At 40.4% G+C, this 16375-nt stretch overlaps 1 protein-coding gene across 1 annotated transcript in view; it reads left to right on the top strand.

Annotated features, from left to right (window-relative positions):
* SPG7 (SPG7 matrix AAA peptidase subunit, paraplegin) overlaps nucleotides 1-16375 on the top strand; it is an 898665-nt gene that overhangs the window by 398032 nt on the left and 484258 nt on the right. The window contains exon 6 of the mRNA XM_044081590.1: nucleotides 6156-6279. Coding sequence (XP_043937525.1) covers nucleotides 6156-6279 — 124 coding nt within the window. The remainder of the gene's footprint in view (nucleotides 1-6155; nucleotides 6280-16375) is intronic.

The following is a 16375-nucleotide window of genomic DNA, read 5'->3' as shown; positions in this document are numbered from 1 at the left end:
CATTGAGGGAATGCAGCTGCGTGGGATCACAGTCTTGCCGTATTTAGACACTTGGCTCCTCATTGCTACATTGAGGGAATGCAGCTGCGTGGGATCACAGTCTTGCCGTATTTAGACACTTGGCTCCTCATTGCTACATTGAGGGAATGCAGCTGCGTGGGATCACAGTCTTGCCGTATTTAGACACCTGGCTCCTCATTGCTACATTGAGGGAATGCTGGTCAAGGCCTTGGAATACTCGCTGCATCTCTGCCTATCCTTGGGAATTTCAGTCCTCTATTACCAGTCTGTGCTGCAGACAATGAAGTCCATTCAGTTCATTGGATGCCACCTGGACACCAGGCCCTGCACCTTATGTCTCCTCTAGAAAGAGTCAGATCTCTTATACTTGCAGTCTGAAATTTGCTGTTCTCATCTCCTCTGGCAGCCCTTGTTCTATGGATTCTAGGCTTAATGGTGTTTTCCATCCCAGTGGTTCACCTAGCCCACTTCCATATGAGAAGCAAACATTGGTTGCTCAGAGCAAAATGGTTGCAAATCGAGTTCTTACTGTAATTACCCATCTGAATCACCAATCTTTTCAGGAGACTGCTTCATTGGTGGTTGACCTCCCTACTGTTATAATGGTTGGGGGAGGTCTTTACTGTTGCCCCCTCTATCAGCAGCTGTGACCTTTGATGCCTCCTTCCCCTTGGTGTGGGGTGCACAGCATCAGGAGATATTGGTCCAAAGTGTATGGTTAGAGCAGGCCAGTCTTAACAGAAATTTCCTGGAGATGAGAGAGGTCTTTCTAGCATTACAGGAACTGCAGGATTTATTAACCTCCGGGACGATTTCCATCCAAATAGACAACATGACAGTAGTTTGCTACATCAGCTTACAGGGATAAACTAGATCCTATCCCCGATGCCATGAAGCAATGAGAGTATGGAAATGGGTGATCACTTCTTATTGTATCTTAGCAGTGCACATTCTGGGGAGAGTCAGCTGTTTCACCGATAGGATCAATAGATCCATTCTTTTGCCTCATGAGTGGTCTCTCAGTCCAAAAGTGGTGCATCAATAGTTTCTCTGCTGCAGCTGTCCTTGCTGTGATCTTTTTTTGCCTCTCCAACCAAGGGACTGTCCCCAAGAAGACTCTCTTGTAATGATTCTGAGCTTCTTTATGCTATCCTTCCTCTTCCCCTTATGCCCATGTTTATACAGAAGGCAATTAGATGCGTATCCTCAGTGATCATCATTGTCCCGTAATGGCCCAAGCAAATCTGGTTCCCTCCACTCACGACTTTCATCAGGCAGCCCCACCTGGTGATTGGCTCCCAGAGAGGATCTTTCTCACACATCCTGGTCACCTCACCTGACTCTACTCAGTCTCTAACTGCAGAGTTTCTCCAGACCTTGTAATGGCCATTGACCCCTCCTTGTCTCGAGGTGGTTCACATTGTTTCTGGCTCCCAAAAGGAATTTACCTGTGAAGCCTACTGGAGTAAATGTCGATGTTTTGCAACTTGGGCATTTTCTCAGGGGCTAGACCCCTTCAGTGCATCTCTCCCCCAAGCACTTCTCTTTCAACAACTCTTATTCTCCGGTTCTATTTTCTTGGCTATCAAGGTTCAGCTAGCTTCTATCTCCAGTTTCCACCAAGGCTTTGCCTCACCATCTTAAGCCTCTTGTATATCTTGTAAAGCATTTCTCAAGGGTACATTCCTGCTATGCTCACCAACCAGAAAATCAGTCCCCTCCAAGGGACATGTATTTTGTGTTGAGGTCTTAACAAAGTCCCCATTTGAGATGGCTCTACCACTTTCTTAAAGTTCCTATCTTGGAAGACCGTATTCCTTGTGGCTGTAAACTCAGCCAGGAGAATATCCGAGTTGCATACACTGTCATTTCCTCCTTTGTTTTTTCACAAAGACAATCTCTTTGCAAACTAAACCTTCCTTTTTCCCAAAGGTGGCATCTGAATCTAACTTGAATTATCCTATCCATCTGCCACTGTTCTTTTCCAGTCACCTCAATAAGGGTGAATACTTGCTTCACACTTTGGATGTGCACAAACAATTGCTCCTCTGTATTCATGGAACCAAGGCCATTAGAAAGGACACTTGATTTTTTTTCCATTTGCTCTTAAAAGTTGAATCTAGAGCAGAAGCTGCTGTTAAAAAAAGGGTCAACTAGTAAGAAATGTAAAATATTACATGATAAATATAGGACTCAATCAAAGGGAGGTTAAGAAAGATTGGAAAAAGAAACTGGATAAGTAATTCACAAGGAACAATGGATGGACGTATGTATGGCTCCCAAATGTGCAACAAAGTCTAGAAGGTTTAGGCTTTTTGCTTGAAGTGTTTGCAGAGGTATTTTTATACCGCAAGCAGACTCCAAAGAATTTTTCTTCAGGTAGGTGGCATATGTTGGAGGCAGGATGGGGAAGAAAGAGTTAATGGCAACATGTCTTGGGAGTGTAATGATTTGGCAGACTTTAACAATTCCTTACAAAGTACTTTGAGAAATACCGTGTAATCAAATGGGTGTAAAGGATATGATTTTGTGAGCTTGGATACAGAATCTGAATTGCCTAGACATGCTAAGGCTTTGTTCAGTTTAATTCTTGTGGCTGCCAAAAAAAAGCAATTACTAGAAAATGGAAATCAAAGTCTGAACCGGCTGTATTTGAAGTGGTGAATATTGTGTAGAGACGAACTGGAAGCGTGATTTTTAGAAAAGGGTAGGAGCAAATTGCATAGAAAAAACATGGAAATTGTGGGAACAATACATGCAGAAAGAAGTAGTTTTGGAGGAGGAAGATTAAGGTTTAAGGCAAGGCAGGAATTGAGCAATTTATGTAATGTGGGCTTGATTGTATAAAAGAATGTGATGTAGAATGTTTGCAACTGTGAACATTTTAACATGTTTTTTCTTTTTATATAAATGCACATTTGCCTGTGTTTTAAATGGTAATTCAAGAAAGGTGTTCTAATATGAAACTGTAAATCTTTCAACACATTAATTGAAGGGAAGATAACATTAAATATTGGAAACTTCTTCGGCAGTGATTCTTTGTGGCAGTAGAATTTATCTAGGGCAGACAGTGGGATTCCATCTTTTTTGGGTTGTTGCTTTGTAGTGACAGAATTTCCACACTATTAACTTTCACCTTTAGCTCTGTGTGCAGATTTTCATCTGCCAGGCTTCATATAAAAAGACAGTTTAAGGGAATGGTTGCTGTGCACTTAGCATCTGCATATGCCAAATGACTGCTTCTTTGGAAGCTTCAATGAACAGCCCAAACACCAGACAGAATTTGTATTGTCTGTTTATATACAGTCTGAGAGCACAGGCATTTCTGTGAACCAAGTCGGGCCTTATTATCATAATTGCCTATTGATCTGCTTTTTAAGTTTTGTGTTTCCAACAAAACATTTTCTGCATCACTAAAGATGCACTTTACATCAATCCATGGTAGAACAGAAACAAAATCAAAGGCAAAGTTTGCCTGAGAAGTACAAATATGGTCCCACTGTACAGAACAGCAAATGTGCATCACTTTTCTCAAAGCAAACTAGTATAGTTTTTTGATGGAACTGACTGTAATAGATTTTCAAGGGTGAAGTCCATTTGAACAGTAGCTCCCACATTGGTTACCAAGACTTGTTTTATATACTTAAGTTCTGTGAAATTACTTTTCCATTCTGGCTCTTATTATGGTTGTATTTTTGTCGTTTCTCTGTAGAGTGAGTTTTACACACTTGCTCGAGCAAGACTGGCATTGTATATTCAGTGATCTTTCTTTTTCCACTCGACAACTTTTGTTATTGCCTGGAGATAATTTATGTGCTGCTTTGATTCTAGGTACATGACATTTGGGGTCCAGCTCAGAAAATGAAGCACGTAGAATTAACAAAAAGAAAAAAGGGTAGCCTCTATCCTGGAACTTCGTGTTCAAGCCCATTTGGAAAAAAAGGGGGTCTGTAAGTGACAATAGACAAGCAAGGGGAGACTCGTTATTATCCCTAGTGTATACCTGCAGACCCCCATAAATGGATACTGCATAAGGATGTTTTCCTTCAGCTAACTAACAGGTAGAGTGTCTGAGAGAGTTTTGTATGGTTCTCCAAGCAACAAACAGCTGAGGAAATTCTGCTCTAGGACACCATACAAAAAACTTGGAAAGTGGATGCTTTCTCAGATCAAGATGGACATGTCTCTTTCCTGTTTGTAGTCCCTCCAGTTCCCTTTCTTACCAGGGAGATCTTGAAAAGTAAGTGAAGAGATGCAAAGATGCTACTAGTAGCGCACTTTAGCCAGACAGCACTGATTCTCTCCTCGTTCAGATTCCTAGATTGAAACCTCTCACTCTGCCTTTACAGTTAGACCTTCTTATACAGAATAAGTGGACCCAGATAAACCCCATCCCAGAGGCCCTGAAGCTGACTGCCTGAATTATTTTCCTCTTTTGCTGTTTAGGCACCAATCCAATGAGGACATGCTGACCATTGTTAATGAGGCCAGAAAGTCTCCACAAAGAAATCCTACTTGGCAAATGTAAGTTTTCTGTCTGATATCCTAGAAAGACTCAAGACTGTCGTAGACCATTAGTATTCATGATTCTACAATACTTAACTAAGCTGTGCAAATAAGACCTGGCATATTCCTCTCTGAAGGTTCATGTCTCAACCATTTCAGCCTGTATGCGTTTGGTTCCTCCACCCGATCCGAGATCCCTATAGCATGGTAAGTACTTCTTTAGTGGCGTTCTTCATTTGGGACTTCCTATAAAGCCTATTGCTTCTCCACATGGAATTTGAGTAATGTCCTGGAAAAGCACACGCAAGCTTTCTTAAACCTGCTACCTCAGTCTCTCTTAATTACCTAAACTGGAAAACTCCTCTTTCTTGCTGTCACCTCATCTAGAAGGATTTCAGAACTACAGGCCCTTATGTGCAAGCAGTCCTTTCTAGCCTTAAAACTAACCCCTTCCATATGCCAAAAGTGGTTGAGCTCATGCTTATTCAAAGTACTCATTTGGCTGTTTTCTTTCCTAATCTGCAGAACAGCAGCTAGAATCCTACATTCCTTAGAAGTACACAGAAAGCTGAGGTATTATAAAATATCTAAACATATCAGCAATTCATCTGCTTTACAGCCTAGAAAGAGTGAAAACCAGTCTCCAAACAGCAGAGTGAAAACCAGTCTCCAAACAGCTGCTAAGTGGCTGCCCATTAAAGTACATATATATATATATATATATATATATATATATATATATATATTTTTTTTTTTTTTTTGCAATCATAGGAAAAAGTTGGAAAGGACTGAGAGCCCATTGCACTACAGGTACTGCAGTCACTGTGATGTTTTTTAGTGAACAAGTGCTCATACTGTTTTGGAGGCTGGTACCTGGTTTCAATCCATACTTTATGAAAACACAGGAGGATAGATGTTGTTTCCAGGGCGAGGGCTCAGTTTTATACTGCTGTTCTGCAGTGTTTGTTGTAACAGAGCCCAACAAGTTCTTTCACCTTGCACTCTTTTTGAGCTCCAAGAATTGTTCCAGTAGTAAGAAATAGTGCAGCAGTGTGTAAGAACGTAACATAACAGTAGATGTTTGAGGATTTCACTTTTGCAGTATCGCTTTCCCTTCCATCACCCCCCTGTTCTCTTCCTTGGCTTTCCAAGGGCTGGGATGGCAGTACCCTGCCTTATGCAATTACCCATTTTGCCACTTTTCTTATCAAAGCCTCAGGTCTGCTAAGGTTTGAATGAACTTTTGGAACCTAATTTCTTTAACCTGCTGACCTAGGCAATATAAGCTGGCTACCCTTCCACTTTCCTTGGCAAAAAAGTTGGGGAACATGCTCATCTCTGGATGGCAGACTAAATATTAGGACATCTGGACAGAAGTCCCAGCAGTACTTACTACTGCAGTAGCAATCTACTTGAGCATCTGCTGCTTTTGTAATTTTTTATATAGTTGTACTTTTCCCAGTTTGCCTGTCATTCTGCCTGTTTTTTTAACTTTTATGAGACTTTTCTTAAACTTGAATAAGAGCTAGTAGACTTCTTTGATTTCACAATAATGATTAAATGGAATTGTTGCATTTTGCATTATGCAATCCTTATAGCTGTCTCAACTTCAAATTGCTTTTAAACAGAATCAGCTTAAAATGGCTCGTTTCACCATTGTGGATGGCAGATCAGGGAAAGGTATCAGTTTCAAGGATGTAGCTGGAATGCATGAAGCCAAAGTAGAAGTAAAAGAATTTGTCGATTACTTAGGTGAGAGGAAATGACATTCAATTTTAAAGTTTTTTATGCTGCAATCAAAGTAAGAATATAGTAGCTTGATAAGCACCCTTAGTGGAATGCTAATTGTTATGATAAAGCTCTTGTACTGAATTCTTCAAATTTAAAAAGTTATAGTACAGTATAGATGTTTCAGTTTACATTCACTTTTTTATTTTTGTCATTGTTGCTGTTTGTTTCATCCATTCATTTGCTCTGAAGTGCCTAGTCTTGGGTACTAAAATAAATGTGACTGATATGAACCACTGTTTTCATCTTTTTCTCCCCTTTGATTCTTGTAGGCTTTATTTCATTTGCCATTACAAGCCCATATCCTGACCTTCGTTTAGAAAGGGGACCACTGGACCTCTGGTGCTTACTAGTCACATGGACAAACCAGCTTATATAGTTGAGTGTGAACCCACCCATACCAGATGTAGGCTCATGGGAGGTTGCGAGTCCCCATCCCAAAACTTTGGATTAGAGGAAGTTCTTCCTGTGTGCCTTAGGAAGGGAACTTGAGGGATCCAGAAGCCCTTATTACAATATAATTTAAGGAAAATAAGTCCTCCCCTCTGTTTGCTCCCCCTAGCAAAATCCATTTTCAGAGAAAACTGTCAACCTGATAAAAGCTTCTGTTTACTGATGTGTGGCTCTTTGCCTTTCCTTCAGAAATGTTTTAATGAGACTGTGGAGAAGGAGCAGCAGATTTGAATAATCATGGTCATGGAGGCCATCTTTTAGGATGCTGCTTTTGCAGCCTGGTATTCAGATTCTGTTGCTTCTGTTGCTCCTGCACCCTAGAAAGTGGATGCATTTTACAAACCTCCAGTGAAGTGAAGCATTTTAGAATAAACTGCTACATGAGTTCATGGGTTCAGCCTATGTCACCATATCCAAACATCTTTTCATCTTACTGCTTGATAAGGAGCCCAGGGGGTCTGAACAGAGTGGACAAGAAAATGTCCTCCTCTGACATATTTGGGTTTGGATTTCTCTGCTTCCCATTTTGTCTTGTACTATTCCAGTTCTATTTCTCTCTTATGGACATGACACTGGTGCCTTTCTTAATTTTGGCATCAAGGGAGAACTGGGTAGGTGAGAATCAAACTCTGTACCTTGAGTTTGGGAGGTAAATACCTTAGACATTATGTCAACCTTAAACCTTTATTTTTTTAAATCCCTTTGTCTAGCTCACTAACCATTTTCTTTTGTACCCTCCCAGGACCAAGCCTGATGGCTTTGCTACTTGCACCCAATAACCCATTCGTTTTACAGTCCTAGGAGTTAGGATTCCGAGGCATGCAAGCACTCTTTGACTCATTTGTTCCTGGAATACCCCCTGAGTTCAGTCACTGGTGGTAAGAGGTGGGTGGTAGGGACTGGGCCAGCCTTACCCTCTCCCCCATTGGAACATTCCTTCTCCTGTGGTAGCTCTTCTGAGCTCTGCTGTAGCTGCCCTTGGAGGGTTTCTCTCAGCTCAGAGTGATTACACATGGCAGTGTGAACTTAAGTAGATGCATGCTCCACAGTGTAGACATGTGGTGCTCCTGTTAGATGTCACCTATGTGGTGAGCCAGAACAGTCTCCCTCCCCCAGTATGGGCAAGAAGGCAAGTAGTGGCTGTTCACTCCCATCTTCTCCTTCCAGCTCCTACAGGCGCCCAAGTCTATTCAAACTGGAGTCACCTGCATCGTACTTAGGGCTTTATCCCTCTATGCCATCACGACTTCTAAAGTTAGCTTCCATGCTGTCTGTTGTAACTGAGTTGTGGTGACTCTTTGTAAGGGTAACAGGCTGTGGTTTGAGTTTACACAGGGTGGCATGGTTGAGACTTTCCTCATTTTAAAGCTGAGCGTAGGCAGGGTATTCTTAATGCAGCCTCCTGGAGAGAGGTCCTCCTTCGGCAGGCCTCGAAAGAAAGGAGTTAGTTGTGGTTCTCCAAAAATAGATGCAAGAATTGACTGTGAAAGTATGTGTGATGTTCCCCTTTCTTCATGTCTAGTCGACTTTTCTAGGATGATGCTTCCTTGCACGGATGAGGAAGATGTAGAAGGTACCTCTCTCTCTCAAGTGCAGTCTCTTTTAATCCCCCCTGCTGTCCTGGTCAAGTTGTCTTGGAAGGTGGCCCCTACCAGTCCACCTGTCATAGTACTGAGTACAGTCCAGGGTGATGGTGGCTGTCCAGGTTCAGCCCCCTGTTTGGAGAGACATCAGCTAGAATTGCTGACTTCTTGACATGATCAAAGATGTTCATGTTTTATAGCTCATACATCCACTCCCAGGAACAGCTGACAGAACCTTTGGAGAGGCTTGTATGTTTCAGAGGTTATAAAGACTCCCTTGGAATGATGAAGAGCATTTTTGCTCCTACATCTTGGTTCCCAAAGAAATGAGAGGTTTTTAATCCATTCTGAACTTCAATGAGCTCATCCATCATATCAAGTTCTGGACAGTGACTTTAGGGCGATCATTCTGTTACTGATGTGGGACTCTTACTGTCATCAGCCATGATGGACACTGGCACATCACTGCAGGATTCTACATATGAAGTGTTTGTGGTTTAGTCTAAGTGGGCAAGTGCTGATCTTTTGGTCTTCTGTGCAACCAGGGTATGTAACAAAAATGCTAGCCTTAAGAGTTCTTGCAGAAGGCCCTCTTCTTATTCCCTTTCTTGGGTAACTGGCTCCTTGTGACCCAGTTGAGGAGCTCCCTAGTAACAGTTTCTCTTGCTTGAGCACTCCTGTAATTGTAGATTTTGTATGACTTTGTTACTTGGAGAAAGCCATCTTTGAGCTATTCTCAGAGGACTGCTTTTTATTCAAGTAGAGGCTTAGCTGAGTACCATAAGTTGTTTTTCCCTACCTGCAGAAATGGCCATGGGAGTTGTCTGTGCTTTTTACATGAATTACTGTTGTGGTCACCACCTCTGTAGAAACATTGCTCAACAATCTGAAGTTATCCTGCTTGGACCAATTTCAGGATTAAAAAGACTGAGCTGAGGTTGGAGTAGGCTTGAGAGGAATTGATGGAGCAAATTGTAGTGGTGGCTACTGGAGCCTTATGCAGGATCTTTTTGATTATCTTAGCTGGTATAGCAGGTTTTGTGGCTGATATTTGAGCGAGCAACTGGAGGAAAGTTTTATAATACCTGTTGGTGCCTTTCGCCAGATCTTTTTAACTTTAGCTGTGGTAACAGCTTTAAGGACTGTTAGCTGAATCTTGTTTTAGGAAGATCTTCCTAGAATTAAGCTGTAGTAACAGTTGTTGGGGCTATTTAGCCAGATCCTTTTGGTTAAAGCTTCAGTAAGAGCTGTTTGATTATTTAGTCAGTTCCTCTGGGTTATAGCTATGAAAACAGCTGTCAGTCTGAAAATCGAAAAGGCCAAAAATAAGGCTAAACAGCTGTTTTCATGCCTAAATGACCCCTTATAGATGTACAAATGTTTCAGCTGCATTGCTTCTGTATGCCCATTGAGGTTTTTTTCACTTTTTATATTTTTATTAAGGCATTCAGACCAGTAAAGCCAAAACCTCTAGCTGTAGACAAGACAGGCCTCCTCTTCTTTATGGGCTGATCTGTACAGAATAAGTGGCCTGGCCGTTTTATGAAAACACTTGCCTTTTAAAAGAAAATCTTATGCTTATAACATTAGGGTGACTGAAACATTTCCAATAAGGAACAAAGCAAGTAAAAAATCTTGTGAAATTTTGAGTTTAGTTGCCTTTTGATTACCATGGTCTCCTGCTTCCCTATGGAAGACCATTTCCTGTTAACTGCATACCCACTGCTGTAAGCCGCCTCAGTGCCTGCTAAATATTGGAACTTCATCATTCAAAATGAACATAACTGGATTGAAACTGATAGTTTGAAATTGGTACGGAATATCCAAACAGATACAGTTCTGTAAAATTTACAAATGGAAACAAATAACATAGTGCTTTTAACCCCGGATGGAATTGTGAGATTGATTAAGAATTCCCATTCAAGTTGCTGGAGATACAACATGAACTGAATGCAAAATTGAAGCATATTCTGTTTGAGAATTCTCATGTTGAACTATATTGGGAAAATATAAATCAGTTTATGCAAAACTTGTGGAATGACCATATGTTGCTCTATAAAGAACTAATTTATTAAATGCTCCCATTCCAAAAGTTTTAAAATATAATAAGATGCTACTTCTCTGTCGTATTCTGGTAGTACAGAAAAAAAGTTACTAAGAACTGGAAACCATATGTAAAAAAAATGGTAATTACTGTTGTTGCTTTCTGAAAGTGGGTGTATATGTGTGCTTTTGATGATTGATAGCTATATATAATGTATGCTCATGAAAGAAAATAGAACTATAACACCGGTTTAGATCTTTTTTCAATGTTTACTCCCTTTACAGAGCACATATCCCCCAATTACAAGGAAGATTTATCTAATTGCTGCTAATTAATGGCCTTTCTTAGAATTTCCTTTAAAACTCTGAGAATAGCGCATGGTTAAGGAACAAAAAACAGGCTGCTGTAGTGCTTGGGAGCAGTAATGTGTGTTTGTGGAGTACAGTGCATTTTTTTTTGTTGGTGTGGGTGGTTAACCATCTCTTTGATAGCCAGACTATTCTAAATGCTCAGTGCACTGCACTACAGGTTAATGTCTCTGCAGGTTCTACTCCCACTGCTATTGCTCCGACTTTTATTTTAGCCAGTCTGTTACACCCATTCAAATGTATTCTTTTCATGGTATCTAGCTTAACTTTTCTTTTCAACATTTTTTAGTCATTAACACTAAGAGACTACACAAATCAGTGTCAGAAGGTCTTTACCTAAAGTGTATGAAAGCTTGTAACACTCATACTTTTCATTCTCCTTGCCCAGTCTGTCATGCCAGTGTGGTCAGGTTTTTCCTTTAGAAAATGATAAACATTATTCCAGTAACACTAAAGAATCACGCCATCGTTTCCAGCTTAAGCTGCATTTCTTTTCAGTAATTTCTTAGAGTCTTGTGAAAGTTGTTTCAGTTTGACAATTACCTTAACATCTGTAGACCACTGAGTGGCTAAACAGCATGAATTCCACAGAGACTGTAGTACCGCTGTAACAGTGATTTTATTTACTGATTTTGTTTTTAAGTGGATTGGTAGAATGCTCACTGGGGTGATTTCTCTCTAAGCAAGCGCAGTTGTAGTGAACCATCTAGTGATCCTGGGATACATATCTGACAGTTATTGTTAACTGCTTAATATTTCAGAGACTTTGTGGTTTAAGAGAAGAACAGTTGAATTCCTATAAGCTGATAGTGCCAGAAAATAGTATATATAAATGATCTGTAACTTGTTATGAATAGTTAGTAACTTTTCTTTTCTGTGGCTGTAATTGTGGCTTCATGGTAAGTGTGATTGATTGTTCTGTTGTATACAGTGCAGAGCTCCAGTCCATAATCTGCTTGACCACTCAACTCCCTCGCCTTCCTAAGTTAGATGTCCTTATAGGTTCCTAAGTATATACTAAGCTAACAACCACCATATGCCTAAGTCACACAACCCATCCTAATTGTGTTCCTGTGCATCATGGGAGTTTGTTGGTAGGGGGTATTATAGTTATATTTCTAAAGGTTATGTTGGGGGGGGGGTATGCTATTTTCTGCATAGTTACTGTCTGCCTCTGTGTGTCAGAGACATGGGGGCCAGACCCATGGAGAATTTCCAATTTCCCCACCATTGGGTAAGGTTATGCTTAAATGGTGTTAGGGATGAACTCTTCTTTACATGGATGTGAGCTTGTTCCAGAGCATGGAAATCCTCTGATACACACACACATATCTCCCTGATATGTCCTGTTTGTCTCAAGCAAAATTTAAATCCTTGGATGTTCATTCAGAACTAGATCCAATGATGCCTTGTGTGGTAGGCGTAGATATACTCTCAGTAAATGTAGATGACTAAATATAGAGGTAGGTCTTTAAGGCGATCCATATTGGACAATGCGTTTATACCATGGATTCCTCTGGTAACTGACTTTTGTGGGCATTCCAACTGTTGCATATGTCTGGTCAGGTACATGCCAATGGGGGCATTGTACTCTGACAAGTCTGATAAGGGCCAAATCAAGTGAAACTATGACTTCCTTGGACCTGGACACCATGGTCTTAATTATAAGATAGATGACACAGAATGGTTTTCTCACTACCTTGGCTACATATTAGTCAAAGGCCAAATTACTGTCTATATATGTTCCCAGATCCCTTACTACCTGATCACCTTTTTAGGGGTGTCTTATCAATGGAGTAATTAGCTTGGGTGGCTATTTTCCTAAAAGGCACAGTAATGCATTTCTTGGCATTGAGTTTTAATCTGTGGCTTTAGCAGCAGTCATTTGTCCATGTTTTTGACCCTGTTGTAAGGTGTTTGTCATGGGGGCACTTCATGATCGCTCCCAATTTGTAGTCATCTGCGAACTTGGTCAGCCAAATGTCCTTGACATTAGCCTTTACCTCTGAGAAGTGGATGCCAAATAAGAGCCATCCTAGCACAGAGCCCTGAGGTATCCCATTTGTGACCAGTCTCTTAGTGGAGGTTGTCTCACCAACCCTGATTTCCTGGGTCCTGTCTGTGAGCCAGTTGGCAATCCATTGAGTTATGCAGGGGGTTATGCCCAGTTTGGTGAGTTTGTCAACTATACCCAGTGGGATATTGTATTGCCTTGGCCAGGTCCAGGTAGGCAGTGTGCACCATTTTTCCCTCATCCAGTGCCTTGGTGACCTTCTCAAAGAAATCCATCAGGTTTAGTCGGCATGACCTTCCCTTGGCAAATCCCAACTGGGTTTGTTCTATTGTCTGAAGGTTTCCTGTGTCTTTGTTGATCATTTCCATGAGAATTCATGTCATGGCTTTGTATATTATACTAGTCAGACTAATGAGTCTGTAGTTTCCCAGTCAGTTGATGTTCCACTCTTGTGAGTTGGGATAACATTCCAGTCCTCCATTTGCATGGTACAAATCCTGTGTTAAGGCTGTAGTTGAAGTGTGACTCAATTGGCCCTGATAGGTCATGTTTCAAGCTGTTTAGGAGTCCTCCTTTGATATTGTTGGGGCCCACTGAGGCTGTGTTTTTGGTCTTAGTGAGTGCAGCCAGGGCCTGCTCCCTGCTAATAGTTGTGGGGTTATGTAGTAGGTATTTCATGGGGGAAGGTGGGGGGGGTGGAGGTGAAGTTTGAGCTGAATTTGTCAACCAGCAGATTCACTATGGCACTCTGCTCAGTGAGGGTGACACCATCAACCACCAGCTCAACACTCTGCTTTGTGTTGCCTTTGAAGTTATGGATGTAGCTGTAGAAGGCTTGTGGTTTATTCTGTGAGGCTACCTTAACCTCATAAGTGGCCTTTTTATGCTTAACTAGTCCTCTTAGTTTCCTGTTGATCTTGGAGAGCTTTTAGGAGGGGCATTGAATTTTGACAAACTATTGCTTAATAGGATGTAGTTTGATTTTGAATAGTTCCTAACTGTTAGTTTGCTGTGGTTACCAAGGTGATTTTTTTATTTCAAAGAAGACGCTTTGTGGTCTGCCTCCCAATTGAGGACATGACACGGGGAGGGGGGGGTCAGTGCTCTGCCATATTGGCGAGTACCATGTCCAGTATGTTTGAACCTTTAGTAGGTATGTGCACTATCTGGTCAAGGGTATTTATGTTAATAGTCTAGGAGTTGTCTTACTTGTGAGATTCAAGCAGTGTATGCTTCCCAGTCTATAGAGGGTTAGTTAATGTCTCCCACAAATAGGGTATTTGATTTAATAGTGAGTGCCTTTAGTAGGTCTAGGTACTAGCTTGCAACATAGAGGGGGACCTGTAGCTTGCTAGGATAATGGTATTCATTTTTTTTTTTAAAGAAACTTCTTTATTCAGTTATTACTTATGATGCAAGACAATCATACATTTAACAAACCATATTGATATATTTTTTAGTTGCAAACATTATACATCAGTTATGATCTGTCCAGTCATTGTCAATCAAACATTACATAGCTCATTCAAATCCTACCTTCTTTTAAACCTCATTCCTCCTCCAAAACATTTTGCCTGTATTGTTCCCACAATTCCCATTTTTCTATGTAATTTTCTCTTACCCTTTTCTAAAGATCCAGATTTCCAGTTGTTTTTATCTTTGTCACTGTATTCACTATTTCTATGACACTTGATTTAGGTTTTAATTACCATTTTCAAGTAATTGCTTTTTGGCAGCCAGCATAATTGGACTCAACAAGGCCTTACTATGTCTAGCAATTCTGATTCTGTCCAAAAGGTAAAACACAAACGTGAAACCAAACAAATACCTTCCGAAGGCTGCTGATGAATATTAAAAATCCTTTAATGGATGACTGTCCAAAATACAACCACCATAAAAACACTGCTGAGCTCTTCCGTACACCCTCTTAGGTGAATTTCTTCAGAACCAGGTTCTGAAGAAGTTCACCTAAGAGGGTGTACGAAAGCACTCGGTTCTGATTCTGTATCATAGCTCCTGTATCATTTCCTTAGTTATACAAATTTGCTCACCCAGTATTTCTTTGAGTAGTCTGCAGGGAATTTTTAAAGTCTGCCAACTCATACTCCTAAAAATATGTTCCCAGTTACCTTCTTCTTCCTCATCACACCTCCAACATTTGCAATCTACCTGAGGAAAATTTATTGGGAGTCTACTTTGGGTATAAACATACCTATGTAGGCACATAAAAGCAAAGATCCTAAATCTTCTAGATTTTTTTGCATATTTGGGAGTCATACATATATCACCACCTTGTTTGCAAATTGCTTATCCAGTCTCTTCTCAATCCCTTCTAAACCTCCCCTGATTGATTTTCATAGCTGTTATGCAATATGTTATAAGCTGTACTAATTATCCCCTTTTTAAAAGCAGTTTCTGTTTTAGATCCTACTAAAAATTCGACCAGTACTGGTCTTTCACTTAGGATCCCCTTATTTCCTTCTCTTTGCCTATACTCTATTAATCCTTGATAAGGAAGGCACTGCATAGTCTGCAGTCCAAGTAATTTATTGGCCTCTTCCCATTCTTATACCTTTCTATCTCTGATTATTTGCTCCCCATACCTTGATTCCTTTTCAAGTTTTCTTCAGTAAATTCCTGCCCCCTTTTGTCAATTGTCTGCATCTCTAATTACAGTTATCCCTATTGGCAGAATCTCCTTTATCCATCCTTGTTTTGGCTTAGTTCTTGGAATACTTTTAAGTACTTTATGAATATAATATTCTGTATGGTTATTGCTATTCTCCTTAAGAATCTGCATCCAAAACACCAGTCTCCCCTTGTTTCTTGAGCCCCTCTCCCAATTTTATCATCATCTCTTTCTACTTTGAATTTTAGCTTTCAGCTTGTGCTGTCTAAGAGCTTTAATTAACTGTGTAGCTCTGAAATATCCATTCAAATCAGGTAATCCCATACCTCCTTGTTCTACTGGAATGATCAACTTATCCCACATGACTCTTGCTGTCTTCCCCTCTCAGATAAAATCCTTCAAATCTTTAATTGCTGTCCACAACTTCTCCTCTGGTCTATAAAAATATGTCTGACGTGTGTAAAACTAAAGGGACTAAAAACATTTTCACTGCTTGTATCTTGCTGTCCATATCCATAAAACAGAGCTTCCAGTTTCTCAACTTTTGTGTTCATTTTTTGTTTAGTCTCTTCCCACATATCCTTAGCTGCCATAACAGAACCATTTTTAATCCATACTCGTAAGTACTTCATTTTGTCATGTCCCCATAAATATGGGTATTTGGGTATTACTGAACCAATTTGTGTGTTGGTACATAGATTACAGCTATCGTCTTTGTTTTATCTTCATTAATTTTGTATTCTGCAAAGACTTGAAATGGTCTCAAAACATTCCAGAACATTGAAGTGTCATTTTCTGGTTTTATCAAGTATAAAATATCATCTGCAAATAAAGCCAACTTTTCTTGACTACCATACTAGTTATATCCTTGAATTTCTGAGTTCGTTATTTTCTTTGCCAGTGGTTCTAAATATAATGCAAATAGCAAAGGAGAAAGAGGACACCACTGCCTGGTCCTCTGGTCAAACA

Source organism: Protopterus annectens, chromosome 8.part1 (assembly GCF_019279795.1).
Source record: "Protopterus annectens isolate FY-2018-M chromosome 8.part1, PAN1.0, whole genome shotgun sequence".
NCBI classification, from domain to species: domain Eukaryota; kingdom Metazoa; phylum Chordata; order Ceratodontiformes; family Protopteridae; genus Protopterus; species Protopterus annectens.
This window is presented reverse-complemented; position numbering and strand designations above follow the sequence as displayed.